Raw genomic sequence first — 25,469 nt, 5'->3', positions numbered from 1 at the left:
ATAATTTTTCGGAAGCATTAAAAAATGAAGTGAAAAGTATAATAGATGCGAACATGACTGATCCAATACATAATTTTTCTGAAACACTAAAAAATGAAGTGAAAAGTATAATGAAATTTTAGATGTGAACATGAATGATCCAATATATAACTCTTCTAAAGCAATAAAAATTATTCAAAATCTGAGGTTTGTTGAACATTAAATTAAAATAAAGGTTGAGTTATTTTGTGATATGGATAACAACAAAGTAATTATAAATAACGTAAACTTAAGCAAACAATTACATTATTTTTTAAGAAAATTTAAATAATGTATGTGCAATTTAAGTGTACGTACAACAGAGATTTATGAATTACTTATTTATGAAAATGTTATCCAACTTATACACATCATCCTTAAATCAAGTAAATTACAGGTTCTTTTTGAGTATATAAGCTAAACACAGTTTCATATTGATAGTATTTATTTATTTTTTTAAAAAATGTATATTTTGGATAATTTGAATTTTCTTATCTTCCCTTTCGAATTTGAATTTAATAAGAGTCCACTGTAAGAGCAGGTTAATTAAACGAAAATGTGAATAGATGATGCTTAAATATTTACTTCCAGCATTCTAAAGGGGATTCATTTTAAAATGATGGTTGCTTAAATGCCATAATTAGAAAATCTGGAAAATAGCAGACGGCCCAATTACTAGTTTGAAAATTAGGTGGATGTGCACTAGACAAGGCATTGTAAAAAAGCTAGGGGGAAAAAAAACTATATTTCAATTATGCAATTCGTAAATCATATGAAGTGAAAAAATTTAGTTTTTAAAAATGCATAGGGATGATAATAAGACTTTGAAAAGAAAAATTTGTGGAAATTAACGTCATGGTGTAGCAAATATTCCTTATGGCATTATTACCTTCAACATGTCAAATACCTTTCAAATATATTGATTTTTTTTTTTGGGGGGGGGAGGCAAANGGGGGGGGGGGTTATATAATTAGAAGGTCATAAAGTATGTCAAAAAAATAACTGTCAACCAGTGTGGAAAATATAGGCTTACTCTCATTTAAAATTCCTTTCAAAAAATTCATATTTTCATTTATTATATAAAATAATGTTTTTTTTTATTTTTGAATAATTAGCACAGCATTTAACAACAAAATTGCATTAATACAACTTTGTATAAACTAAATGTAATTCCTTCTAACAAAGATTTACAAAAAAAGCGGGGGGAAATCATGACTGCTTTACTAAACCTAAAAAAAACAGCTAATTTTAATGAGATATCACAAACAAATATGCATTGACAAACGTTCAATTGATTGCAAAATGAAACAAAATTAATAAATTGAGGACTAGAAAGGTCAAAAGGCAAACTTCCAATTATACAATAAATGTGCACAGACCAGCTAAAAGTTTTCAAAATGAGGAAATGCAATTAAAGATATGTACAGCATTGTAATGGAAATGAAATAATGCTTACACTAAAACAGTTAACGCATGAAATGAAATTTTATGATAATATAAATGTAAGAACTCAGAAAACCAATCATTTTGAATTTTACTAAAATGTTAGTTATTTTAGTCAAAACATTTTGTTATAAAATTAAAACTTCTTTAATGTATATCTAAAACAGAGGAGAAATACGATTTTTCCGATCAAGATACTACAGTTTTAAACCTAGGAACAAAATTAACTAATTTTAAAACAAACTTGGGAGGTAACTTGAATAATTTATTAACCAATAAAAAGCAATTTACACTATACGTTGAATGAAAAAAAAAATTTTTAATTATTCTAACTCTGATAGAAAAACCTTAATATAATTCTTTTTTAAAAAGTAAGAAAAAACTCTGCATTCATATGTTCAGTAAAGTAACATGTTAAAAAGGGCATAATTTACAAACAGTAGGTATAAAATACTTTTTTAAACGTATCAAATGAAATAATTTGTCAAAATTTCTGGAAAGTGCAATAGAAAAATTTTAATATGTGTCAAAGTTAGCATAATTATTGAATAATTTTTAACCAAAAAAAAATTTTTTTTTTATTCATCAACAACAGTTTAAAATGGAAAATAATTCTGAAAATTAATCATAAAATTGCTCAAAATATTACCTCCCTTTTCTCTGTGAAAGTTAATTTTAACATGTTTATATTACAAAAAATAAATGCAGAGTTTTCTATAATGAGAGAGAAATCATAATTTAGAAATGAGGACTGCTTTAAATGAACAATTCAAAAAAAAGATAACTAATCTACAGTAAACTACCTTCTCTGAATCCAACAAAATTTCCTCAAAATTAATGTTATGTATATCACTAAAATGATTGCTAGTTCGCCACTAATGATCTAAAATGAGTACAAAAATAATGACTTGAACTGGACAGGTTCGGATTATTTACTGTATATTTGTAAATTGAGTCAGAAGCAACCATGCAAAATTAACAAATGAATCTATACTTTGATATAGTAGGTAGGATAAATGAAATCACACTATGACATATGAATGGGTTCATAAAAAATTTTGAATCTAATTTATTAACACGCTAAGACAGGGGATGTCAATTCTACAAGATCCATTGACACTTTTTTATTATAATGGATTGTAACTTTTAAAAAATATTTCAAAAACTATACCCAACCATTTTCCTCTATGCATGTACGAATAATATTTGCATTTATGTACAAAAAGATTGAGTATAATGAAATAAATCATGACATATAATACTGTATAATGATTTTTAAAACTTTTTTTCAACATTGATATATTTGCATGTGTATGCAAAACTACAAAAAAAAAATTATTTTAAGAAGAAAAAAAAACACCTATCTTGAATTCTTACTATAGCAAATTCCCAGCAAAAAAATGTAACTCAACGTTTAAACTATGGATTTTTGCATACTAAGGGAAAAAATTACAATTTTGTAAATGGGTTTGATTTTTGATAAATTAAATACGAACATTGCGAGATCTTTTTTAATTGAAAAATCTTACTTTAAACGGATCCACATTTTTTTGAGCCGACTGTTTCGGAATTCGACAAGTTTCCAATAGACTCAGCATTAGCAGTGAAATTAAAGTTCCCTTTAATTGATTCAGAGGGAAAAAATTAAATAATTTAAATGATTCAGGAAAAGATTAATTAGCTAATTTAATTGATCCAGGAAAGGTTCCTAACACCCTTCAAAATTTTGTTAAAATCTGATGCCAATACTAGACTAACGCGTGCAGTACTACCTAATTAACAAACAAAATGACTTAAGAAATGCAAAATATAATTTTAGTAATAATAAGCAGCCCGAAATTAAAGCATTTTTTCAAATCAATCTACCAAGTTTATAGATTAGTCTATAGTATATAGTCTACCAATCTATAGATTTAAAATTAGAGTAAACAAATAATGATTGGCACTTTATAAACCCATCCTTATGTATTAAAAATATATTACTGCATGCACTAGTTCAAAAGAGATGTCCATAAAGATGTCAGTGCCAAAGAACAACCAGAATGCACTTCTATTTACCGGACGCTGAGTAAGCTATGGAAAAATAACAGTGGTGACTATCAGTTATGATTTTTTTTTTTTTTTTTTTTTTTTTTGGCATTTTCAGGTTGACTTTGGATACTGTATCAAATCATTGACGTTGATGCAAGAGAAATCTACAGGATCATCCATTTCAGATGAGAACTCCATGTTCATAAGGTCATAGTCCACTTCGGTGATCGCAGCTCCAGTTCTGTCAAAGACACAAACCACAGAGATTATTAGTTTCACATCAAAAAAACCTCCGTGACTTGTGCTTTGTTTCAAGAAAGTGCATCCTGGCTGAGACTTGTACACAAAATTTATATTTAAAGAGAGATTGAATAGAAAACTAGGCGAATTAATTTACAAAATTATGGAAACACTGCTCTGCAAAGTTTCTTCTCAGCGATTTTTTACCTGTCAAAACTTTATGTGCATTTTGAAAGATCATTATCAAAGTTTTTCAAAATCGTACTGCTCATGTCTGTAAAATTAAAAAAATTGCTTTTAAAAATAACAGTAATTTACTGGTCGTAAATTAGTTTTCCCAAGCAAACGCAATAAGAACAGCATTTTCTTTCTCCCAATAAGATTGCGAATGTCAAACCTGTTGAGATATTTTTGGAAGATAATGAATACAGCTTTCAAAAAAGTCAATATTTTACCAACACAATGTTTGTACTATTATTATGTGTAGAAGTTGAAAATCTGGTTCGTATTAGAAAAGCATAAAAATTCAAAAAAAAATTGTTTGCTGCTATCCCTGATTTAATGAAGAAAATTTTATAAATTGTTGATTTAAAGTTTTAAAAAAAACTTATGTTAAACTCTGTCTGTACAAATTTAATGAAAAGTTATTTAGAAACATCTGGAAAATCATCCCAATATTATTGTCAGAAGTATAAAATTTCATAAAAATTTCATTCCTTTTAGTTTAAACTGAATTTTCATAAACAATGAAATGTAACATTTGACTAGTCATAAATAATAGGCAATAATGAGCGATTACAATTACTAACAATTGAAGCTTCTTATGTGTCTGATAGTATTAGCATTTTTCTGATTTAATATATTTGTTATTTCAGTGTTTTATCTATTTTAGCAACGCACATCGTTTATAATAGGTAAATGCTAAGTTTTTCAGAAAAAGAAAATAGAAATTTTATGACTAAATGACAACTGCTAGTGTTTGCAGCAAGTTTCACTTTTCTTTTTTTACAACTTTGATACTATATGAAAATAAATAGAAACTTTGAAAAGTTTTTAGCAATCCGAAATACAATTACAAATGCATGAAAAAGAGTAAGAAAGAAAATGTGGACGCGACTAATAAAATGATTTTATGCTCAAAACCCTATTGTGTTGGTGATAAACGCAATGAGTGTCAAACAATTGCAGACAAAAAGTCCAAATTTAAATCATAAACAAAGCTAACACAGTTTCTTTTAAAAATATATATAAAAAAAACAATTAAAGATCATTTTTAAACATTTTCCAATTTATTTTCATATATTAAAGCTTTTATTTTTATGATTGTGGCAAAAGCATGTTTAATAGACTTTTGTCCTATTGTTCTTAATATAAACAAGTTTGAACTTTTATAAAAGGCTTTTAACATGTTTTGCCTAATATTATTAATATAAACTTTGCATAGACAACATTAGTACTTTTCAAGAAAGCTGTATTCATTTATCAAAATATGTAAGGAATCATGACAAGCAAATCTTTGAGTAGCAAAAAGAGGAAAATGCTTCTCTGAGAGAAGATGCTTAGGTTTTTAATTTATGAAAACCAGATTGTAAGCTAATGTAATCATTTTTGTTCTTTTTTAATTGAAAAATAATAAAGAATAACTGTTATTCAAAACAGAACAAAACTTTTTCTGAAATTCAGATCTTTGGTCTTGTTCCTTCAAACTACGCCAAAAGTTTTGACACATAAAATTTGTAAGTGTAATTACAATAAGAAATCTTATTCCATAACTTTGTACTCCTATATTATGTTAATTGAGCAAAAATATAAAAAAGGCAGCCTCATGTATTAGTATTATTTTTCTCTGATAAAATTACTAATTGAGAAAAAAAATAACATCCAAAATATAATTGCTTTTTGTTACTTTTGCAAGAATTAAAGAATAATCAAGTATGTGGCCATTCATTATTTCTTTCAAATTAAGTTTCTGCTGAAAATTATAACATATTTAAGCAAGATTTTATGACTAACTGTAAACTTGACACAATGGACTAAAAAATTAGGATGATGACATTTAGATTTCTGATCTTAAAAAAAAAATTCAAATTTAAAAAAATAATTAGTTTTTAATTAAGAAAAAAGAAACTTAATAAAACCTCTCTTTATTAACCCCAAAAGCATATGAGAAAGCTATGATTGAAAGAATTACTTGTAAGTACTCAGGTAGAATGCACTTGTTGAAAAATACACAGACACGGATTAATAAATATTATTCATCAAATTCTACAGATGAAATGTTTTTAACTTAAAAAGAAATCATTATATGAATTTGTAGGATAATTTTAACTTTTTCATTAGTTTACACATTATTAAAATTAATTTTGTGTTGATTTTAATAGTAGGTTCTTAAAAACTGTCACTTTTAAACATTGGAATTCAATAGAGAAATATTATATACAAATATAAAATATAAACATTTAAAATTAAGCATTAAGAAAAAGATTTCATACACCAAAAGTTAAAATACTTCATACGAAATTCCTTGCATTAATAAAGCAAATTCCATTTTCTTTTTACTTATTTTGTAAAACATCCAAGTCTAATGAAAGGTACTTATAATTGAATTACTTACACTAAGTTTAGAATTTTGCTGAAAGTAAGAGCATATAACATTATACACCTTTAGCCATAACTTCATAGGTGAAACTATGATATAATATATTTTCTTTAACAAATGCAATTTTTATAAAAAAATTTCAGCAAAATCAACACATTTTTATAATTAATTAAAAAAAACTTTTCTACAACAGCTGGAATCATTACTTTTTCCTCTTTCTTTCAGCAAATGTAGGAAATCAAAGAGAAATATAGAACCAAAATCTTCGGAATTAGTTAAATAAGTTTGAACGTCACAAAGTCTTTAAGGGAAAATTATTTTTTAGAAGAAATAAAAGCTTTATGTAAAATTTAAAAAAAATAAAAAAAACTTGTAAGATATTTTTTTAGGTATTTACAATCAATGGCTCTTAAATGTTTATTTTTATTTTAAATCTCAGCTCATATTGAAAATAAATGTGAGAGCAAATAAAATCCTTCAGACCTTTAATCCAGAGACAATCACCCATTTTTAACATTTATTGCCCATTGAGAATTACTTTTAATTATTTAAAAAGTAGTTTAGCTCGAAAACTTAGACCTTAAAATAGAGTTTGTGTCAAAATGAAAGCTAATTAATTAAAGATAATAACAAGCTTTTTAACAAAATAAAAGAGAAGTAAGGTTATTCCTGTAAAGGACTTTGTTTAATCAGTATTTAATCAATTATCTGATAATAAAAGCAAAAACTGCTTTCTTCCTTAAAAGTTATTTAATTTTAATTGTAACAAATATCTTCTTAATTCGAAGTGAAAATAAAATATTTAAAATATATTGATGAATATTATAAGATATATTGAAGAACCAATTATTACAGTAAAAAATATTCAAGTTACCACCTACTTTCCCACCATACAAATGAAATAACAAGCCTTAAAAAAAAAATTCACAAACCATCATCTAATATATAGAGCTAAATGTTATCATCAATTCAAAATACATTATCAAATGCACACAGCAATTACAAGTGATATAATTTAGGGCAAAGGTTAAGTACACAAGAAATTATGATGCAGAATACAACATTAGTTGTATATTTAAAAAATTTGAATCGTACTTATTGAAAACATCTCAGATAACAAATATCTTTGGTAGATTTAAATTGAAACATAATAACCAGACATAACTGTTAATACGATATAAAACACAATTTAAACTTAGAAACATAATTAAAGAACTTTGATAATCCAAATGTAAAAATAAGTAGTATGTAGCTAAAAAACTTTTAAAAATAATCATATTTAGTAACTTAAAAAAATTATATAATTTAACATATTGATTAAAAATATATTGCTTAAAATTATACACTAAAAAATCCAAACTTTAGCTACTTGTAGTTTTTAGAATTATAAATAAATTATATGCAAAACTAGCCTTTCAATTAGTGGGATTTAGAAAAAGCTTCAAACTTTTGTTAGGTTAAAAGTTCTTAATTTGAGGAAATCAGCAAACCAATGCTCTTGGATTTGGGAACTCTGCAATATTTGTGCAAAAATAGCCTTTCCTGCTTCTAGTTTTCAGACCTAGAAGAATGATATGAAAAACCCAGAATTTCAGGGTACCCCCAGAATATAATCACCCCTGAAATAGGCAGTAAAGTTATATTTGGTCATAGAAATAAAATTAATATTGAAGCAATTCTTAATTTTGAGGCTCAATTATTGTAAAAAAATTAACAAAGCCTTTCAAATATTATACAAAAGAATAAATTACTTGCATGAGATATTACTGTGGAGAAGCAAGAACAGTAAAGTAATGAATAAGCTTATTGAAAAAAAAAAAAATCTATTTATACTCCTTTCATTGAAATAAAAAAAATTTTAAAGAGTCAATTCCTATGTATTTTAATTCCTATTATTATCAATAGTAATAAATTTATTGTTTGTATAGAACTTTCTGTTGCAGTTTAAATTCATAATGCATGAATCAATAAAGATATTTTTGAAGTCAAGGAAAAGGAAACATAACAACATTTATTCTTACTTAATTATAACATGGCAAGAAGAACAATGTTTCCTTGATATAGAGTAAATACTTATAAATGCTGTTGTCATTGAGAGTAGTGTTGAGGAGACAGAGACAATACCTAATTATCATATTTACAAACATGACATTTTAAAATTTATTTCTAGACTAAATTAAGCTAATTATTTCTCCTTTTTATTTCTAGTAAGGCTGATAGATTTGAAAGCCAGCAATGCTTCCAAGCATAAGAATGTTAAGCTCAGTTTTTTTTTATTTCTTTTATATAAGCCTAGCATCATCTAAGAGTATTCATCGAAATTTGAAGAAAAAAAAATTTTTGCATATGTTTTTATAAATAAAATTTTATATCAAAAATAATATAATAATAAACAGCAGATTGTTTATGGTCGTAAAGTATTTATTAAAATTTAAAATATATATAACTGTAAAAATGAAATATATTTAATATGAATATATAATATAAACATATACATAACTGTAAAAATGAATGAATCTCATGTCTCACATTAATAATTGTCACCAAAGCTAAAATTTGTCATTTTCCAAATTTAAGCAAAACAATACAATATTCTCTGACATTTCCCGGACTTTGTTTTATGCGAAGTTTAAACTTTGATATTTCTTGATTGGTTGGGAATCCCAATTTTTTTACCAAAATATATTTTAGAAGTAATAATTTTTAATAAATAATACAATGAGGTGTTTCATAGCTGTTAAAGGAAAATCTCAATTAAAATTAATTATGTTAAAAATTTATGATTGCATTCATATTCTTTTTTAATACTAACCTGAATAGAATAATCTTAAAATAATTATAAGTCCTAGAATAGCAAAATTTTTTGCACAATAAAAATAATCTTATTAACAAATATTGTCTAATAAAATAGTTTTCTTCTGAAACACTGCAAAGATGTGTAAAATCAAGCTATTTAAAACTTAGTGACAAAGCAAACACTGAGATTCTTTTTTATCTAAAAAGATGTTTATCTTATAAGGTATAAGCATGTAAAATTCAAACAATTGTACCTTCTGTTTAGTAATCTATACTAAAAGCAACATCTACATTATTAATATAACAGTTATAATCACAACATTGCATAAATATTATTTTAGCAAAAGCACTGTTACAATGTCAGTTTTTTAAGTCAGAAGCAAGGACATTGATAACTGTAGTAGTGTGACAATATAATTGACTATTAGTGTCTTTGTATAATACAATATAAAGGTACAGCTCAGTTATAACTTATTTAAAATACAGTAAACTCCCTTTTAACTAGCGTAAATCGCATAAAGCCCCAAGCAAAAATAGTGGAGAAATAAAGAATTATATAATAATTTCTGCTTTAAATTCAACACATTGTGATTGCAGTCTCCTTCATAATTAATACACCGGGATATAATACAGAAAAAAAATTTCATAATTCATACAGCATAACTGAGTGTTACTGGTCACATAATCCTATGCAAAAGTGCATTGACAAGAAGTTACTTGATTGTAAACTAAACCGCATGCGCTGTGATCAACGAAGTGTTACAAATGGATATTAATAGATTCAATCAAAATTAGATCGATTTGATACGTAACAATGATCAGAGTCTAAAAAAAGCGGGAAATTTTAAAAACACTATTTCTCAGACATTTGTTTGTTATGATGGACTCTTGTCTTTTTCCTGTTTATAAACACAGCAGCTGAAGAACTGATTGAATACAGAGATGAAATGAGAGAATTTAATGAAAAGTCGCTCACAATATGAAGAATGAAAAAAGTAAATATGAAGAATTTAAAAATACTACAGTCCATATCGTTTTATCGGTTCGTCAATTTAAAACAGAGATAGAGTTAAACAGAAGCTTGTTAAAAGAGAGTACTGCATTAATCTAACTACATAGTTAATATTGATATGAGCAGGATAACTGCTGTGTTTAAAAAAACCAAGTTTTAAGCTCCAAACTTTGACAGAATAACTGGAAAATATTCTGCATACAAAATTTGTGATCAAATACAAATATAAATTTCATAGTTGTGAAAAAACATTAACAATATGAAGACTTGTTTTATAAAATATAAATGGTCAATCTAAATTGTAGTTACAAAAATCTTTAAACAATAAAAAAATCACATTTGCCATAAAAGGCTTCTTTTTTTAATAGAAAAAAAAGAAAGGAACAATAGTTCTGGATATAGTTCTCAGACTTACTGCATATCTGAATGCGGATCATGGTATCCAGGTTCGGGAGATTGCAGAACAGAGGATTGTGGTGTACCTGGATAGCTGTCAAAGCCACAGGAGCCTGACCATCTAAAATATATTTTTTAAAAATTGTCAATTTAGGGTTCCTAGGAAACATTAAAAATACAAAACTATTTGTTTATGGAAAACAAATATTCAATTTGCAATTCAACTCTTAGTTACATTCAACTTCATTTAAGAACATGTTAATGTCTAAAAAGCTGTTAATTTCAGAATAAATCAATCATCCAAATATCCAAATGTTGAACCACAATTTAATAACTGCAGATACTTCTGCTGTCTTTCGTTAAGAAAAGCACATGTTGTCAACCGAAAGGGTCATGTTTGAAGTTTAAAATTTAGAAATGATGGATACAAAGTCGTCAGCATTGCATCTTAAATTCACTGGTAGATACTCAGCAATCTAAACAAGGAGTCACGATCGCTCAGGGGATAGAGCGTTTGCCTCCCAATGAGGTGAACCGGGTTCAAATCCCAAGGATGGTGGGTCGATACAAATACCACACCCGGCTTGCACCGATCACAGTGCTGACATGAAATATCCTCAGTGGTAGACACATCATGGATTATAGTCCCCTTGCCATCAGGCTAACCATGGGAGGTTCTCGTGGTCTTCCTCTCCATGTAACGCAAATGCGGGTTGGTTCAATCAAATTGCCCTCCACGAAGGCAAAATTTCTCCTAATATTTAATCCAGGAGTCCCCTTGTGTTCCGGATAGGGTTCAAAAGTTACGAGGCTACCGAGTTGAACAATAGTAGTCACAAACCAAAAAATTGGGTCGGCTGTTCAACGTCGATTATAAAATAAAATAGGCTGGAAGGGGCCTTCAAGACACCAGCAGGGATGGTACTCAAGTCATACACATTGGCAGCTCAAGCGTGTCTTAATCACAGAGTCATGTTTTTAAAACGAAATTGAAATAGAAAATAAACCACTAGTGTTAAAACAAAATTAAACATACATAAAATTTAAAACTCCAAACAACTAATTAACAATTCTCAATAATTTATACATTTGTGATTGTACTGTTAAAGTCGTATATGTGGTTAATTGTAATTTAATTTCAATAAAATTATATTAAACTGAAAATGTAGCTAGATTAAATAAATCTTTTTTTAAAAAAATACAAATTTGTTCAGTTTTAAAAATCTGCCTTACCCAGGAATTTGAGTGACAAGAACAGGGCGAACATATCCATTTACAGTCGGTGGTTGGTTTTCTGAAATAATATAAGGATACTATTATTGATGATAAAAAAAATTCAAAACTGTTTCTTAAAGCAGTAAGACAATCATTCAAATCAAAACGAAATATAAAAAATACATCTGAATAGACAAACTAGGTATTAAGATAAAAGAAAACAAATAACATGACTTTAGCTAATTGGATAACAGACTGACTTTTTAAAGTCTGAAATAATCGAATCACATTAGTCTAGTTCATAGGGTTCTCAAAGTGGGTACTATCACCCTCCAGTAAGCGGTGTTGAGTAATACTATCTGTTTACTAATGAGCAATTACATTATGAAAAAGTTTTTACAATATGAATAAATTTTTACAATATGAATAAGCTTCACACACTATATGTGAATCAACGATACTAAAAAAAACTTACCTGAATAAGGTGTATAGTATCTGCCAAATGCTTGGTCTCTGTGTATATCAGGATATAAAAATTGCAGATTTTTTAAATCATAAATCCTGTCAGCCAAACTTCTTATGACAAAATCTCGACTCGTAAAAGGCTGCACCATGAGGATCTCTTGACCCTCTAATAAAACAAAACAAAAATTCATTAAACACAAAAGTTTAAGAAATCACTTTCATTTTTTCTTGTTCACTAGTTATTAAACTACCTCTTTGTTGAGAATCCGTAACCCAAGCAATCGTAACTCCACCAAGCTCAGAATCACTGAATCTGATCAAAAATGTGCCATTACATTTCTTCAAAAGCAATTCTTCAGTCCGTGTTCTTCCGACAAAACCCATTATGTGACTGAAAAAGTGGCGCTCAATTAAAAAAAAAAATATTGAAAGAAGAATCTGTATAATTAATGCCAAAACATTAAAGAAGTATAGTAAAATATATGCAAATTATTCAAATGTAATATTCTTAAAATAAAAAAAAATTGCATACTTAAACAAATTTAAGTGTCAAATGCTTTACAAATTAAAATGTGAGAATTAACCCCAAAATTGTGGAGACATTTTTCGCTGCTGCAAGAGAGCTCACTGTGACATGTGATAAAATTATTGCAAATTTATAGGATCTGTAATCAATGTGGTCATTGAAAGATCAATTATTTAAATCAGTGAATTGAGGTATGCATGAAGTATCAATAATGGGAAATATGAGCTTAAATACAAACTGCAAAATGCAATCACTCAAACATAATGAGAATTTGTCAGCTCTATAAATTTGATTTATGCTCTATCAATGATTGTCAAAATGTGTGATTCACATGCCATGTAACCAAATCTATTAGGAATTTTCATGAACTAATTTTTTTTTTTTTTTTTTTTAAGTGATCAAGTTAGGTGTATTTACCGTAGATTAAACTACACTACTCAGCAACATCTATACTGCAAAAAAAAAACTCAACAATTTAGCTATAACTATAAAAACAAAGAAAATTCCACATCATGTATGCAAATTATTAGCAAAATAATTCAAAATCAAATTAAAGTTGTTTTTTCCCCCTCTGTTTAAAAGAACTGAATTTCATCTCATTAACGGGATGCCTATAAAATTCATATGCCAGGAGTATGTTAAGAATTTAGTCTCATAGCTGACACTCCAAGTTTATTATTTTAGCAGTATTTAGGCAAAGCGAAATATAGTAAAATATATAAACAGAAATACAGTAAACAGGTAAAAGTGTAAATAGTTTTTAAAATAAAATTTCCATTTTGTCACCATTCAAATTAAGCACAATTGTGTTTAGTTAATGGCCATCTGACAATATTGAACTACTTGTCTTATTTATGACATAAATCATTAAAAATAAAATACAACTGAAGCTCAAATAATTTACCCATCATTCCACAAGTTTCTAAGATGCTCCCGTGTAACTTTCATAATTGCATAAAACCACTCCCAAAATGTAAATCCACGCTCTGGTAAAGGTTCTTTACAAAACTGGGACCAAGTCACCATCATGGAGTAATCTTGGAACTGGGAACCTAAATAGAATTTAAATTATTATACTAATAATCAAAGGAATGCTTAAATCAATAGCACATGTTCCTGAATTGTGCTTTTTTTTCATGAATCTTTCAGCTCAATCAGAAAACTTAAATATTTTAAACTTTAATAACACTAAGAAATTTATTAACAACACATTATTAAAGATATATATGGTTACATTTAATAACCTTTTGTCTATTATGGCTTATAACATAACTAACTTAAATTATTGAGATGTTGTACCTAGTTACTTTTACAGTTTTAACTTTGAAAACATGAATATAACCAAATAGACAGAATAATGAATTTTTTAATCAAAGTTGAAGCAGATTAAGTTGTTTATTTTCCCAATTTGATCCCGAATGTCAATTTTAATCTCCAAGAACTGACTTCCTTACTCAAAATAGAAGCTAAAAAAAACTATTACTATTAACTTTTTACTGTTTTTATCAAAGATAAAATCATGACTCTATTTAGAGAATGTCCTTTATTTAATAAAATAGGTTAATTTCAGGGTTTGTTGATTTAAATAAGCTTGATTTAAATCAAGATTTAAATCATGACTTAAGTCAAATGATTTTTTTAAAAAAATCTTTTTTTTTTTAAAAAATCATTGATTTAAATCAACTAATTTTTTCTATCTATATATATATTGATTCTAAAAGTTAAAAAGCAGTGTTTTAAATGTTTGATACTTTTATTATTTTCTTTTCTTAGTATTAAAATTTAATTTAAATTAATTGCTGCATTAATTAATTTTAGTTAACGAAATTACTTTCTTTCTTGGTGTGTGTTAAATTCCAACACATTTGAAATTACATTTTTAAAAATCTTTTGATTCTTGAGATTGAAAGTACAGATTAAAGTAAACATTTAATGCTGTCTTAATATAGACTTGCATAGCTGTAGAAAGTAATTAATAAACATGAATTTTTTTCAAAAAATAATACAAATAATGTTAATTAAAATTCTACCTTTTGAATGAAAAAGCGTGAATTAAAATCTACATCATATTTTATTGGTGGAAAATGTATATTTCTGAAGCTTGAGGTTATATTAAAAAGAAATTACCCTAATATGCCAAAAACAGAAAAAGAAAAAAAAAGGGCTGATGAATTCAGATGTTTTTTTCCTAATATAGTGTCATTCTTCCCTTTCAAACTCTTTCAAAGTCTATTTGATGCAGTAGGGTTATTAACTGGTATTTTTTTCTCATAATATGTTTACAGTATCTTTGACATTATCTGATTTTCTATAAAGAAATTTTGTGAAAAAAAATTCCAATGAGTACATAGATTTTCTAATTTTTTTTTTTTTTAGCTTGACTTATCTATTTTGATATAGAATTAAAAATGAATATTTTAATATAAAAATATATAGATTGAATATTTATTTATTTTTTGATGAATGACTACATTTATCAACACAGTCTGCTACATTTATTTTGTCATTTTAAAAATCGAGAAAGAAAAAAATCACAATTTTAAATTAAAGTTATGGTTTGCTAACTGAAACTTTGTTTTAATAGTTAAAAGTACAGGGGTCTGTCCAAGTCAAATTTACTTACCGTTTAACGGTCCTTTACAAATTCAACTTTAGGAAAAACGATAAAATAATTACACAAAATACTTTTTCTTAAAATTTTATTTTTGTGTCTCGTAAGAAACGATTGTCTCGTAAGAAACGATAAATCCATATTTTTACTATATTTGTGTTGACTTTTTAACATAATTTTTAATTTTCACAAAATAGGTACCTCTCAAAAAAACCCAGACAGACCCCTGAAGTATTCTTTAAATTCTCTATTTCATCTAGTCTTTAAATTTTAATCATGCATTTATTTCATAATGGTTGCTAGCATTCAAAGTCATGTATTAAAAAGAAAAATTATTTTAGTTAGAGCTTCTAAAATATTGCTACAATATAGTTTTAATATTAAGTTAATTTTGATATAACATTTATAATTTTTTTAATCATAAATTAAAGTTCTTACAGAGTATTTGAATAAAAATCAAAAAAATCTGATTTAAATCAAAAAAATCCGATTTAAATCAAAAAATCCAATTTAAATCAAAAAAATCCGATTTAAATCAAAAAAATCAGATTTAAATCAAAAAAATCTGATTTAAATCAAAAAAACCTGATTCTTTTGATTTGTTTTAAAAAATCACGAACCCTGGTTAATTTTATAGTAAAATAAATCATGCTTACAAAATTTTTTAAAAATGCAGTTATAATTTTTAGCCTTATTGTAATTTTATTAAATGAAACAATGCTAACATAATTGTGACTTTGAGTAATTGATGCTTTAAGTATTTTAATTTTTACATTCCCTTCCTTTAATTCTTTTTCACACTTAGGTCTCTTTAATTAGCAGGTAGTCATGCCTAACATGTCTTGGATTGAGTAGAAATTCTGCAGGATTTCCAGCCGGAACAGTCATTAAGTTCAGGTGGGACATCTATTAAGGACAGAAACAGTTTTATTTTTTCGTTAACAAGCGGATCAGTAACAGACCCTCCGAAATAAATACTCTGACGCTAAAGCAATCAACACATTACAATGATGGCTAGTGTCAAGTGAAGATACAAAATGCTATTTTTTTTTAATATCATCCGCATTTGGCTTTTATAATGGTGTGTAACTTTTAATTTTCGCAACAATGCAAAAAAAACTATAATAATTTTATCAACTTTGATGAAAGGAAATTTCAAGAACAAATACCTATAAAACCAATGTAAATAAAAAATTACACTCTGCAATAAATAAATAAATTTATTGTATTTTAAATTACAACTAAATAATAAATATGTAGCCAAATAATTTTTAGATTCAGGAATCAGCAAAAGAAAAGGTATCGATATCACTAAATCAAAATATTTTAACCTACTTCTGAAAACTTTAGCAGCTAAAAATTGCAGATTATCTTCAGTTAATCCTCGACCAGTGGCGGATTTAAATTTTGTACTAAGTACTTCTGCCACCTCAGTCCAGCTGACTTTTTCTGGTACTTGGAACGGTACTCGCCCCTAAAATAAATATTTAAAAAAATACTTGAATTGTAATTTGGTTAGTTAACTAATATCAAATTACATGCTTTAATGAATTCACTAACCAAAAAATATTTCATGAAATTGCATTAAAAACATGTTAAATATAATCCTTAGAAAGAATAGAGATAAAACTTAATAAGTATATATTTCCAGCTTTTAGCTTACTTTCACCAAGAACAGTTAATATAAAAGATACAAAAATTAGTCAATTATATTGAGTTTAAAACAAAAGGGGAGAAAAAAGTTGCTATAATTTTTTTTAAAAAAAAGCCGAGTTAATATTATTCTTGTTTTGGCATCACATGAAGAGAAGAAAAGGCAGTCATTCTTTTAACCATTTACTACCATTTAGAATCCTGACACTTTGTACTTCTAAATTACAGTTAAAGATGTGAAATAACTATTAGACCATATCTTACCCCCCCCCATATGATAAGACATTACTTTTACACTTACATTATTTCTTGGTATTAGTTTATAATGGATTTTTGTCTAACTACAAAAGCAAAATATTAAGAAGCTGATCCATTAAGATTTCATTATAGCTTTGAATATTATTAAACATCTTTGAATTTTCCAAGTATTATTAAAATTTATAAAACCAATTGTATTGTCTCTGTCTTTGTGAGTTCTTATTTAAAAGGGCTTTTACTATATTCTGATAAATGTCAATAGGGCAGTACAAAATTTTTTATTGTAATGACTTGACCTCAAATAAATAGAAATCTTTTAATATTGAGTGTCAGTTAAAGTAAATTGTGCAACACATAAAATTTGCAAGTTGAATTGGTCAAAACAGGATATATAAACAACAATAAAACTAAATTGTTGGTATTATCAACATCAACTTTGTTAGATACTGCATTGGAATTTGAAAATGAAGAAACACAAAATAGAATTGTAATAAAATAAAAAATTTGATTCAATTCCTTAAACTAAATCCATCAAGTTTTAATTATGAAAACAAGAAGAACTTACCTTGCATAAAATCCCTTAACTTGGACAATAAAGTCAATTTCATTAATGATATAGACAACTTCTAGTTTTGTTTTTTTTCTTTAACATTTGTCATAAAAATAAGGAAGTATATTAACCAAAACAATTAACTACATATTGTTTAAAATACTAAAAGTCGAACTTTTGATAGGTTAAATTTTCTCTTTAGACCCACAAGATTTGAATCATCACAAATAAATTCATAAACAAATCTGAGACAAGTAAAAAAAAAAAAATTTCAAATTTCAAATTATTAAAGAGCATTAGATATTATTATTAAGAGAATACATGAACAAATATATATATATATATATACATTAGTTCAGAAAATTAATCTATTCAATTCAACACAAAACATTTTATACATAAGTTACCAGGTTATTTAAAAAAAAATCAAATATAGTCCATTTCAACCTGCTAATATCTTTTATCTTAACCTTTTTGCAGTTTGAATTTATTTTATTTAAATATTAAAATCATTTTATTAACATTAAAGATAAATCATTCTAAAAACACAATGAAGTAGAAGCAGTTTTTAAAGATTTTGACACTCCAAATGCACAATATTTTTTTACATATTTTAATACAAATTTTTTTTTTAACTAAATTAAACAAATGATAGATATTAAGACTATACAGGGTGCGTTCTGAAAGTAATGCACATTTTCAGGGAAAAATAGATTTATTCTTCCTATGGGTACAAATGTTTAAAATTCTTCAAAATAGTTACCTAGCGCATCAATACACTTGCGGAGACGATTCTGCCACGTCTGGAAGGCACCCTGGAACTTCTCGACAGGAATGCTTCTCGGGAACCTTGTAACATGAGCTTGGATGTTCTCCACCGACTCCCAGTGCTTTCCCTTCAGCTCTCTTTTCAGTCGGACGAGCAAAAAAAAGTCACACGGCGCCAATTCAGGGCTATAGGGAGGCTGGGGCACCAACTCATCAATTCCAGCAATTCTTCACTGCACAAAACTCAAAATTCTTTTTGCTCCTCCGTCAACACCTTCGGCACAGACCTTTCGCATTTGCAAATCCTCCGTCACAATCCCATGTACCACACATTATGGCAAGTTTAGGGTGTTAGCGATTACCTGAATGCTTAACCGACTGTCTGACTTCAAAACTTCACGCACATGCTGGACGTTTTCATCGGGTCGGGCTGTTGTTGGGCGTCCAGAACGAGGCTCGTCGGTGACTTTCTCCCGACCCTCCTTGGAGGCCTTGTGCCAACTTCCACACTGAGATCTCGAAATGCATTCCTCCTTAAAGTCGTCTTGAAGCATGTGATGAATTTCCGTTGCACTCTTCCCAAGTCGCACACAAAACTTTATCACGTACCGCTGTTCCAGCGAACGAAAACTCCATCACGCCGTGACTCGATCGGAAAAAAAGACTTTGCGCAAAGACACGTCCTACCACTCCTACTGCTCGGAGCGACCTGAGACCAGGCTTGTTTGGAAGAACAAATCCCCCACCACATTTTTTGACCTATCTGAATGCGCTGCGATTAATAGTCGCGTCACAATAAAATCATGCGTATTACTTTCAGAACGCACCCTGTAGATAGACCAATTAAGAATTATGAAACATAGACAAAGGATGGATAGACCAGTTAAAACTATCAAGAGTAAAACATAATTCAAGATAAACGGGAAAAGGTGGTTTAACAAAAATTTTTATCAATTGAGGATAAAAGATGGACAAAAATGATAAAGAAAAATTACATAGTTTTCTAAGATAATCGCAATACCCGTATATCGTAGCATCATTACCAACAACTAATGATGAGTGATAAGGCACTTCACTTTTATTTCAATAAAACTTCATTAATATCCTTTTCAGCAATTCACTTACCAAATGTTGTATTTTGCCAAATATATCCCGAAAAGCATGTATCTAAGTAAGCAAAAGAGAGAAATTTACAATTAAATTATCATAATCTTACAAAAACTCAGATAAGATTAAAGAAGGTATGTAGAAGTGCCATGCTCAGATGAGCTAGATGCAGATCAACAGTACGAAGAAACTCGATTCATATGCCAGCCAAACACGAAAGGAAAAATAATACTACAATTAGACGCTGAAAGCAAGCAAATAACAAGATTTGACAAAAGCCGTAAGTTTGTTCAACAATAACAAGACTTTACAAAAGCCATAATTTGTTCATGGGTACAAGTACAAAGAGCATCAAAAAATAAAATGATTTATACATGCTAAAATGTTATTTGAACAGTTCAAGGAGCTCATGTTAAGCATGTTAATCCTCCTAGCTTAAAGCCACTAGACAAATTTCTACTGAAATTCCTCTGTTAGATATTACTTTCCAATAAAAAATTTTCATTTCTCAAATTGAATTGGTAAAAAGCATTTTTTTATGCATGGACATCAGCAGGTAAAAAAATTTTTTAAAAAAAATGCCACTACAAACGATTATAGGGTTAATCCGTCGGACACCCCCCCCCCCCCAAANCCCCCCCCCCCGCAAAAAAAGCAACCTTTCTCCAAATTAGCATACAATTTCGATTGTGTGTTTGGATTTTTTACACACAAAATATGGCAAACAGTTTCAATCTGAATGATGTGGTCATGAAAGTTTAGTCAAAATGAGAATTTTAAATTTCTTTTTCTGCAATACCTCTAAAACAAAGAGCAAAACTCCTTGAACTATTCTTCCTTTTTTTCAGCTCATTGTACTATGTCCTTGCAGGTTATTAACAACAGACACATTGTATAACTTTAGAACAACACAAAACATAACAAAATCAAACTTTAAAAAAGATGCAACGGAAGATGTCTCATACTTCATTATTTCACACTTTCAAACACATTGCACATATTACGCACATATTTATTCAATATGCAACATCAAAACGTAATCATTAAGAATATAAAATTTGCAGCACACGAGATATAACACAAACACCACAAATTTAGCATGCTTAAAATGATGCATATAGACAGAAATCGTTTACAGATTTGCATAACTTACTTCCATCATATTGTTTACAATAAATTTCTACAGTTTATTTGGCTCATTTCACCCACAGAATTCCAGAATTCACCAGACTTACATTTAAAAACTTAAAAAAGAGATTCTTAAAACAGAAAATTGCGTTTTCAAATAATAATAGGAGCTGCTTGAGACAAGAAGAACAAATGTTCAATCAAAATTAAAGCAAGAAAAGAAAAATTGCACTCTCAACAAAACAATTATCATTACAAGACACAAAACAGCCATGATAAGACTTACAGGTTCAGCAAAAGCATTGTCCCAAGTAACAGTGGCCCAAGCATGTGGTTCTTGATTACCATGAACAATAACAACAACTGGCAAGGATAGAGTCTAAAATTAAAAATAATGAACTTTTTTATCAAAATGAAACCAAATAATATATAGAAATAAAAATAGTTTGAAGGGGAGAGCAAATTTATTACAATTTTAAATCTTGCAAATTCTAAGATGAATCTCTACAAGATAATACATTACTCTATAAAACAATTCAAGCCATGAATTTAACTCTATTATTAATAAATAATTTATAAAAATATTATTTTAACTTATAATGTACAATAGACAAAGCTTCTATTTTTTTTAAATATATATATATACACACACACAGTCGGACTTTGATTTAACGAACTTCCATTTAGCAAATTTCTCTATTTTGCGAATTTTTTCGAGGAACCAAGAACATTTTAGAAATTTCGTAGCAAACTAACTTCCAAATAGCGAAGTGAATTTTCCATTTAACAAAATTTTCTTTGGGATTCACTTTCCCTATTTCCCACAATATTTCAGAACATTTCAAACTTGTTAATGCATTTTATGAGGGAAATCAACTTAAATTGATTTTCGAAGCCACTTAACTTTTAGAGAAAGCGGTAAAATCGCTTTCCCTTTTTGTTAGCACTTCAAACGAAAAACTCAGGCAAAACTAACAGATTTTATCAGTAGCAATTCAACTTGAGAGCGTATGCAGTAGTGCATGTTTTAAATTACTTTTCAGTTATAATTTTATACAGTAAATTAATACAGCTATAATTTAATACATAAATTTAGTTTTTTAGGTTAAAATGTATGTATCATGATAGTGTAACACTGGTAATGTTTTGCTCTATTCCTGCTTTCCATGCAGATTTCTTTTATGGCCAAAATTTATAAAATAAATAGTTAGATACTAGTTTACAAGATAAAGGTGTATTAATTGCTATTTTAATTATGTCTAGCGTTTATGAATTTAAAACCTGTTTTGTGTTGTTTAAGTAATTCAAAAAATGATTTTCTATTTAACGAATTTTCCATATAACGAACTTATTATCGGGAATTAGCAGCTACGTTAAATAGAGGTCCGACTGTGTGTGTATATATATATATATAAAAGCCTTAAAATTTAGCAAATTCAATTTTAAATTAAATAAATAAATAAAAATACATTATTTCTTTGTGAATTAAATAACTTACATTTTGAGTTGTGCATTGCATTACAACTTGCAATGGAGTGCATAATTCAATCCACGCATACGATATATAAAAATTAAATATTTTTTTACATAAATCAATGACCTTAAAGATTTAAAGTTCTTCAAAGAAATGATCAGGAAAGATAATTTATTACTTACCCAAACTTGAAATACAAGTTCACCACCTCCAACTTTAAATTGAGATTGGAAAAGCAGGGAAAATTTTTCATCCATCACAGACTGTAATATTAATATAAAAATGAAGCACAGATATTCTTTTAAAACAAAAAGTTCTTTTTTTTAATTAACATCAAAATATATGATAAACATAAGTTTATATTTGCTCAACAATAAAATATTTATTTTTTAAAAGAAATAATAATGTTTTAAAAGAATAAAATACATTTAGTTTTAAAACTTGTGATAAAATATAAAACCAACATATGCTAAAGAACATTATATAATAAAATATTCTAGTTTTTCAGATAAATGTATTATTTAAGAAAGTAATATTAAAAAAATAAGGGTTATAAGTTAGCCTTTACTTAAAAATAGATCATTTTTATGTTTTTAAATTAAATATATTAAAATTTGCAGTTATTGATAAAATGTATCAAACACAAAACATTTTGCTAATAATATTTAAAAAAAAAAAAAAAAAAAAAAAAAAAAAAAAAAAAAAAAAAAAAAAAAAAACATTATAGTCTTTCTACGATTTGACTTACCTCAGTGCCTTTCTTCTCAGCTCGTTTAATCTTTCTTAATTGCTGAAAATAAATGATAAAATTAGTTGTGCAAAATTGATTTAGTTACAAATGCATTAGTAAAACAGCTTAAATGATATTTTAACTACAACAGCAACGAAGTAAAAATGAATATTTCTTAGCTGTTATCGCTTTCAAAAATGCATAAAATATTAGAGAAAGCTAAATATTTTGTAACAAATATATTAGATCTTTAAAAGAAAATATTTCAATATTCCAGCAACATTACATTTCAGTTAAAGAGAATCACTGATTTGTTTTCTTGTTACATTTATGCCATGGAATTATAAGAAGAGAATCACTGATTTGTTTTCTTGTTACATTTATGCCATGGAATTATAATGAAAGTGCTCTAAATTTATCTCTATGAATCAGCTTAATAAGAGCGATGATACTATATGCCAAACACGAATTTTGTTAACTTTAAAATAAACTTATGCATTGGATATTGCTTTCTACAAGTCATTACATGCTATATGAAAGTAGTTATTAATATTAACAGGGGTGATTGTGAGCCCAAGTTAAAATTCCGGAAAATTTCTTGAGTTAAAAAAACAAAAAACAAAAACAGTTTAAATTGAAAAATAAGAAAAACATTTGAACAAGTTTTTTTCTCCTTTTTCTCAATATTTCTTAGTTTACTCAAAATATATTTAAAATTTTACACATCCCTATACCATTTACATATACCTATGATGACCTGGAGAAGTAATTAAAATTTACAAATATGTCTTTCTTTCTAGAGTTTGTGATTATAACAACTATTTACTGATAAAAAATTAATATTAATCATGAATATAAGCTAATAAAGTACCTTTCTGGCTCTCCCTTACAAACAAATAAAATAAACTGTGTTTTTAAGTTCCACCACTGAAAATTTGATTTCCGGAAACTTCTGTGATCAATGATTTTTTTGAAACTTCTGGACCTTCGATCTCCGGAAACTTCCGGATCACTGATAGCAAAAATTCCGGAAATCCGGATTTTTTCCGGAACACAATCAGCCCTGTATTAACATCCAAAAGTAAAGCCTTTCCGTTGTGGACCCAAGGAATCAAAGAAGTTGTAGCTCCCCAATCTCTTGACCAAGTACATGATGGCGGCAATGTGGTCAGAATTGTGCACCACCACTAGCCTATTCTTTCCAAACCAACTTGTACCCATTAATTTGAAGCTGGTGAACTTCAATCAGCTGAGGATCAAACAAGCAATGCTTCAAAATGTAACTCAGTATTTTAACTACTAAGTCAGTAAGCTCAATGTTAACAGTATATTCTAGTTGATGTAAGAAGAAACATACACAAGTAGAAAAGCATGGCCATTAAGTTCAGACAAAAAAGCAATACCGTCATTATCATACTTCAATCCAGTCTAAATTCTAAAATATTTTTTGTCATAATAGTACATTATTTGTCATCATAAAGGAGTTGCCTTAGAAATTTGTTAATACATAATTATTAATATATTGTATTATTTTCTACACCAGAAAATAAATTGATTTTTGGATTAATACAGGAAACTACTAAATATGTTATAACAAAAATTTATCAATATGAAAGAGCCAGAAGTTTACAGACAACATTGTAACTGAGATTAAATTAGATTATTGCTGACCCTGACAAATTCTGAACTTGCCATCAAATAGAGCTCCGTCCCACTATCGAAAAAGGGGCATGGTAAACTGGGCACAAATGAAAATAGTTCACTCTTGTAGTAAAAACAAAAAGAGAAAAACTACCTACTGTCTTTTTTTAATGTTCTCAGCACCTTATTTGTATCTCAATAACACATTTGGAAGAAAATTGATCTAAAGGCTATTTAGGAAATTTAAATAACATCATGAAGGATTATAATTTAAGAAATATATATTTCAACCATATATGTTTGAACTTCATCAGAGATAGCTCCTGATATACAGTGAGGCAAAAAAATGGACCATCCTGAAAAACTTTTGATCTAATGATCGGATCTTGATGATTAAGGACTCAATCTAAAAGGTTCTGAAGGGTGACCATAAATATGCTGAGTAATTAGTGCAGACGATATTTTAAGTTACGAATTCAGACAGAAAAATGTACTTTCCCTGCATAAACATACCTTTTTTAGGACATATTCACATTTCTGATCGTTAAAATATATGGCGCAGCCAAGCAGTAATCTGCGAAATATGGTTCCCATAGTTTGGTCAGGAAAGCTATCCAAAGTTTGGACATTTTAATGTTAGTTTAACGTTTTAAGTATTACACCATATGTCAAGAACTTTTAAAGCGAATTAAAAGATTTTGTGCACAATTATACAATCCGTTCATCCAACGATAATTCCATACATAGAATAAATTTTAGTAAATATTTATTATTTTATTAAATAATAGTTGAAAACTTCTTGAATCGT

The 25,469-nt window shown here is 27.6% G+C and overlaps 1 protein-coding gene across 4 annotated transcripts in view; it reads right to left on the bottom strand.

Annotated features, from left to right (window-relative positions):
• Positions 1-488: 488 nt before the first annotated feature.
• Positions 489-25,469, bottom strand: part of LOC107452174 (Signal transducer and transcription activator Stat92E) — a 42,304-nt gene continuing 17,323 nt past the window's right edge. For 2 of the 4 annotated variants that reach the window (XM_043045035.2, XM_043045037.2), the window contains exons 12-22: positions 23,039-23,080; positions 22,473-22,553; positions 21,103-21,195; positions 19,707-19,748; positions 16,688-16,826; positions 13,646-13,793; positions 12,467-12,606; positions 12,226-12,381; positions 11,769-11,829; positions 10,555-10,656; positions 489-3,733 (exon numbers count right to left, since the gene is read on the bottom strand). In XM_043045035.2, the coding sequence (XP_042900969.1) occupies positions 3,604-3,733; positions 10,555-10,656; positions 11,769-11,829; positions 12,226-12,381; positions 12,467-12,606; positions 13,646-13,793; positions 16,688-16,826; positions 19,707-19,748; positions 21,103-21,195; positions 22,473-22,553; positions 23,039-23,080 (1,134 nt within the window). In that variant the 3' untranslated portion in view covers positions 489-3,603. The remainder of the gene's footprint in view (positions 3,734-10,554; positions 10,657-11,768; positions 11,830-12,225; positions 12,382-12,466; positions 12,607-13,645; positions 13,794-16,687; positions 16,827-19,706; positions 19,749-21,102; positions 21,196-22,472; positions 22,554-23,038; positions 23,081-25,469) is intronic. The other 2 variants (XM_043045036.2, XM_071186548.1) reach the window with 1 other exon arrangement.

This window comes from Parasteatoda tepidariorum, chromosome 10 (genome assembly GCF_043381705.1).
Source record: "Parasteatoda tepidariorum isolate YZ-2023 chromosome 10, CAS_Ptep_4.0, whole genome shotgun sequence".
Classification (NCBI taxonomy): domain Eukaryota; kingdom Metazoa; phylum Arthropoda; class Arachnida; order Araneae; family Theridiidae; genus Parasteatoda; species Parasteatoda tepidariorum.
This window is presented reverse-complemented; position numbering and strand designations above follow the sequence as displayed.